The following is a 4,975-nucleotide window of genomic DNA, read 5'->3' on the forward strand; positions in this document are numbered from 1 at the left end:
AGGATTTCAAATAATTTTCTTTTCTTTTTTTTTTTTTTTGAGACGGAGTCTCACTCTGTTACTCAGGCTGGAGTGCAGTGGCCGGATCTCAGCTCACTGCAAGCTCCGCCTTCTGGGTTCACGCCATTCTCCTGCCTCAGCCTCCCGAGTAGCTGGGACTACAGACGCCCGCCACCTCGCCCGGCTAGTTTTCTGTATTTTTTAGTAGAGACGGGGTTTCACCATGTTAGCTAGGATGGTCTCGATCTCCTGACCTCGTGATCCACCTGTCTCGGCCTCCCAAAGTGCTGGGATTACAGGCTTGAGCCACTGCGCCCGGCCCCCTCAAATAATTTTCATGATAAATCTTTAAATGAGCCATATTATTTTCCTAAATACAAATTATTTAAGATGTTTCCTCAGTGTTTTAAAATCAACACATCTAATTATTCTTTTTCTTTTCCCTTGTCTAGCTTTAGAGTATTTCTAAATACACATAGAACAAAATTATACATAGTATTCTCATATTGTGTTCCTTTCCAACATCCAGTATTTTTGATGAATTACATCCCAGTTCTTACATGTCACATTTCTATTTATACTTGCCAGGGTCATACCAACTTTTTTTTAAAGGTTCTTATTTAACTCATGGTCAAATATGACTCTAAGATCTTTCTTTGTTACTGTGCTGTTAATAATTCTGCATTTAGGACTCGGTGTGGTGGCTCATGCCTGTAATCCCAGCACTTTGAGAAGCCCAGGTGGGTGGATCATTTGAGGACAGGAGCTCGAGACCAGCCTGGCCAAATAGCAAGATCTTGTCTCTACTAAAAATAAAAAAAAATTAGCTGAGCATGGTGGTGCACACCTGTAATCCCAGCTACTCAGGAGGCTAAAGAATGAGAACTGCTTGAGCTCAGGAGATGGAGGTTACAGTGAGCAGACCCCAGCAATTGCACTCCAACCTGCTTGACAGAGTAAGACTCTGCCTCGAAATAATAAATTAATTAAAAAAATCTGCATTTAGGTAATTTATTCTTTTCATCTATTTAAAAATAAGCTTTTCATCAAGGAGGGCTATTTTAAAAATTGATTCTTATTTTCTGTAAATGTTAGGTGCCCTAATCCATTGTCTCTTAGAAACTTACTCAATATAAATATCCTATTGAGTCTATAACTACTACTCACTGCTTATCCTTAGGACTCTGCTATAGAAGACTTCTTCAGCTGATACAAAACCAACAATCATTACTCTATAGTTTAATTGGGACAACTCAGCCAATCAATAATATATTTTAAATCATATTTCTCTAATCTGTAGATGAAAATTTTATCTGAAATGGAGTTTTTTAAAAAAAGATCTGAAATGGAATTTTTTTAAAAAAGAAAAAGAAGTGTTTGATAGAGTCCTGCGTATCTACTGCATGTCTTCAGACCCATTAATTTATCAAAGAAAGAAATTATACGTATATCTCTTCTAACATTGTAGTTTGGGGACTATATAACTAAATGTAGCACAGTGAGAAATGGCTGACAGTAATCAAGTTTTATAAAACATCCCTAGACTCAAGAAGGAACTAAAATGAAGAAATAAGCAAGCAAACAAGCAAAGCTTAAAAAGCATCAGAAATACCTGCAATTTTGTCTAGCCTGGCTGAGCTCCCGGCATAAATAAATAACCAAGAAGAAATTCAATACACCTGACATTCTGACCACTAAGTTGACTGGGAAGAATGAAAGGAGTTCTGTGCTTGGTTGTTGATGCCCTGACAGTAATTAAATAACTGAAAATAGAAGAGAGAGGGGAATATAGAGAATAATAGGGATGAATAGTGGCAAGTGGATAAAGCAATGATTTGATTGGTAATGAGCAGATGCTGTTGGTAAAGAAGATACCCAGAAACAAAATATAGTAGAGAAAGCAACTCTAAATCACCACGGAGGAGACAGGAGGCAAACACACCCTTACTTTTAAAAAGTCCAAACCTACGACTGGGCGCAGTGGCTCACACCTGTAATCCCAGCACTTTGGGAGGCCAAGGCGGGTGGATCACGGGGTCAGGATTTCAAGACCAGCCTGGCCAAGATGGTGAAACCCGGTCTCTACCAAAAATACAAAAATTAGCCAGGCGTGGTGGCAGGCGCCTGTAATCCCAGCTACTCAGGAGACTGAAGCAGAAGAATCACTTGAACCCGAGTGGCAGAGGTTGCAGTGAGCCGAGATCGCACCACTGCACTCCAGCCTGGGCAATAAGAGTGAGACTCTGTCTCAAAATAAAAAAACAAAACAAAACAAAACAAAACTCCAAACCCCCCAAAAATAGTTCAAATGAGGAAATGCTAAACTATCTTTAAAGAAGATTGGGAGTGGCCAAATAAGTGGCAAAAACGAGATTAAAACAAATTTGATTGTTTAATTACTGCTTCCAAAATAGCTCAGTAATAAAAACCTAGAACATTTTCAGACTCATGCAAACATTAATTACATCACTACCTTTGCATATCATTTTAACAAAACAAAATAATGCACAGAAAACGTAGGCAGATGCTTACTTGTATGGTTTCTGTGGCAAGATACTGATCCGAGTCTTGTCGAGTATCTTTTTCAGCTTGTTCCTTCCTCCAACAGTGTTGGCTTTACTTTTTTTATTCACTTTTTCAAGTCCTATCACCTGTTCTACATCTACAGCAAGATCTGGAATGGAGTAGCGACTGGCCTTTTTGATGTCACCAATTTTAGGAAGGTGGGGGGCACCATTTCTTTTCTCTTCTGACAGTCTTGTTAGAAGTTCTTTAAATACTAAAATAAATGAAAACAGAAACACCACATAATGGCAATTAGAAGATATCAGAACAATTCTAAGGCAATTGTGGAACTTGGAAATACATGAGAAATACAGACTTCAGTTATCAAAACTGCAAACCTGCAGAAAAACAATACCACACAGTAAATGAATGACGCCAAATCTGCTTAGTATGTTGCTCTATCAAAATAAGTTTAAAAAGAGTAGTACACTCTTTATGGGTATTTTCGTATTTATCAATAAAATATTTCAGTTATCAATAAAGACACAGATTCAAAATATATTTTATGGTCAAGTCAGTAGCTTTTTATTTAGATCAAATCTATGCTTTTACCATATATGCTTTCTTATGATGTTTGAAATACTGGAAAAAAAGGCCAAAAGGAGAAAACGAAAAGTATGCCAAATACTTACCAAATAAATTGGTTTTCACAGTGATAGATAAATGTGTGTTATTTCTAAGAATTTCCATGGCTTTTGACAGCTGAATGTTTTCAAAGTTTTGGCCATTTACTTCTAATATCTAAAAATGAAATTATAAAATTAATGTATCAAAACTGACTGGAAAAAAAAAAAAACAGACACCAAAATTCACCCTTAAATCTGAGTTTAGAAATAGCATACCTGATCCCCCCGTTTCAAGCCTGCTTCAGTTGCTTTGCTACCTGAATCTACACTGTCAACAAAGATTCCAAATCCCTTCTCGGAGCCTCCAAGTAAGATAAAAGGCAAAGGAGCTTCTCGGGATGGTTTTGTCAACGTCATCAATCTTCTTTTTGCTTTAGCAGCACATGCGATATTCAACAGCCTTAGGTGTCCACCCATTTTCTGTAAGAGTTCAGAAACAGTAGTGTCAACTCAAAACCAGGCTGAATAAAATGAACTTTAGGCTGATCTTAAAAAAAAAAAAACACACAAATATTACCTCTCTTTCCAGATTGTTTTCAAATTCTTCTAAAATCGAGTCATTGCAGGATCTCCTTCAAAGTCATTGAAGTGATTATTTACCCACAATAATACTACCCGTGTAACCTGAAAAGTCAATTATTTTCAGTAAGTGTCCTTTTGGTGCCAAAATGTGATTAATGTCATTCCAGAAAAAATATCCAATTTTCAAACACTTTACCTAATAATAATAAATAGGAAAATAAATTAACAATAAAATCTTCAATGAGGATGACCCTCTGAAAATGAATTATTTCTACTTTGACTATAGACTTCATGTTGCTTTGCCAGGAAAGGTTCTGAGTCTGTGAGGGTATTTAACCTAAAACTTGTCTAACTTTCAAAATGCATTTGAAACAGATCAAAATAAAAGCAAAGGTGTAATAAAACAAAAATCAGCTAACACAAAAGACAGAAACTAGAAAGTAAAGGTAGAAGAACAGACTAGACAAAGAGAATCAATGCTATTAAGCCTAGAAAGCTCCGTAAGGGTACAGAATATAAAAGGAAGGAGATAAGATAATATAGTTTATCACCCAATCTGGCCTTAGAGCTCTCAAGGGCTCTAGATGGTTTCCTTAGAATTATAATCCTGGGGCCTACAGAGAGTGATGACTGCCATAAAATGCTGCTTTGGTGCCAATTTAAAAACTGTAACTTTTATCTGGTGTACACTGACTACCAAACTAGAAAATGCAGATTCCTATGGAATCCAGATGTTTGATTATGTTTTAACACACTCCCAACAGAACTTAAAAAATGTTTAAACATTTGGTGGCCAATTTATTGGCCCTTGTATTTAAAGAAGACTGAACTAATATTTTGTTCATATTTCTAAGTCAGAACTAATATTTTGTATCACCTTTTGTTTTTTTTTTTTTGCTTAAGAAGTACATTCTCCTATTTCATTACGTTAATCTGGACATAATTGCTGTGACAAATATTTACATGTTTACATTTTAACGTTTCATACTTAAGAACCAAAATAGAATATATTTCCAACCTTATCCCTGAGGCTCGGGTCATTAAACCACTCCAATAACTTTTTGCCCACTTCCATTGGGCTAGAAAGAAAAGTCCTGTAGGTCAACAGAAAGTCTTCTATGAATGTTGGATCTACTACTGAATGCTCTTCTACCAAATGCATTGTTAACCTTTCTGAGGTACCCTGTAACAAAGAAAAGGTTTAATTACTATATATATATATATATATATATATATATATACACACACACACACACACATGG

At 36.1% G+C, this 4,975-nt stretch overlaps 1 protein-coding gene across 1 annotated transcript in view; it reads right to left on the reverse strand.

Moving 5' to 3' along the window:
* LOC108520366 (rap guanine nucleotide exchange factor 2-like) overlaps window positions 1-4,975 on the reverse strand; it is a 95,153-nt gene that overhangs the window by 26,106 nt on the left and 64,072 nt on the right. Inside the window, 6 exon segments of the mRNA XM_017859705.1 lie at window positions 2,533-2,779; window positions 3,198-3,306; window positions 3,408-3,611; window positions 3,709-3,740; window positions 3,743-3,815; window positions 4,732-4,896. Coding sequence (XP_017715194.1) covers window positions 2,533-2,779; window positions 3,198-3,306; window positions 3,408-3,611; window positions 3,709-3,740; window positions 3,743-3,815; window positions 4,732-4,896 — 830 coding nt within the window.

The sequence above is a fragment of the Rhinopithecus bieti genome, unplaced genomic scaffold (genome assembly GCF_001698545.2).
Source record: "Rhinopithecus bieti isolate Rb0 unplaced genomic scaffold, ASM169854v2 scaffold_50922, whole genome shotgun sequence".
NCBI lineage: Eukaryota > Metazoa > Chordata > Mammalia > Primates > Cercopithecidae > Rhinopithecus > Rhinopithecus bieti.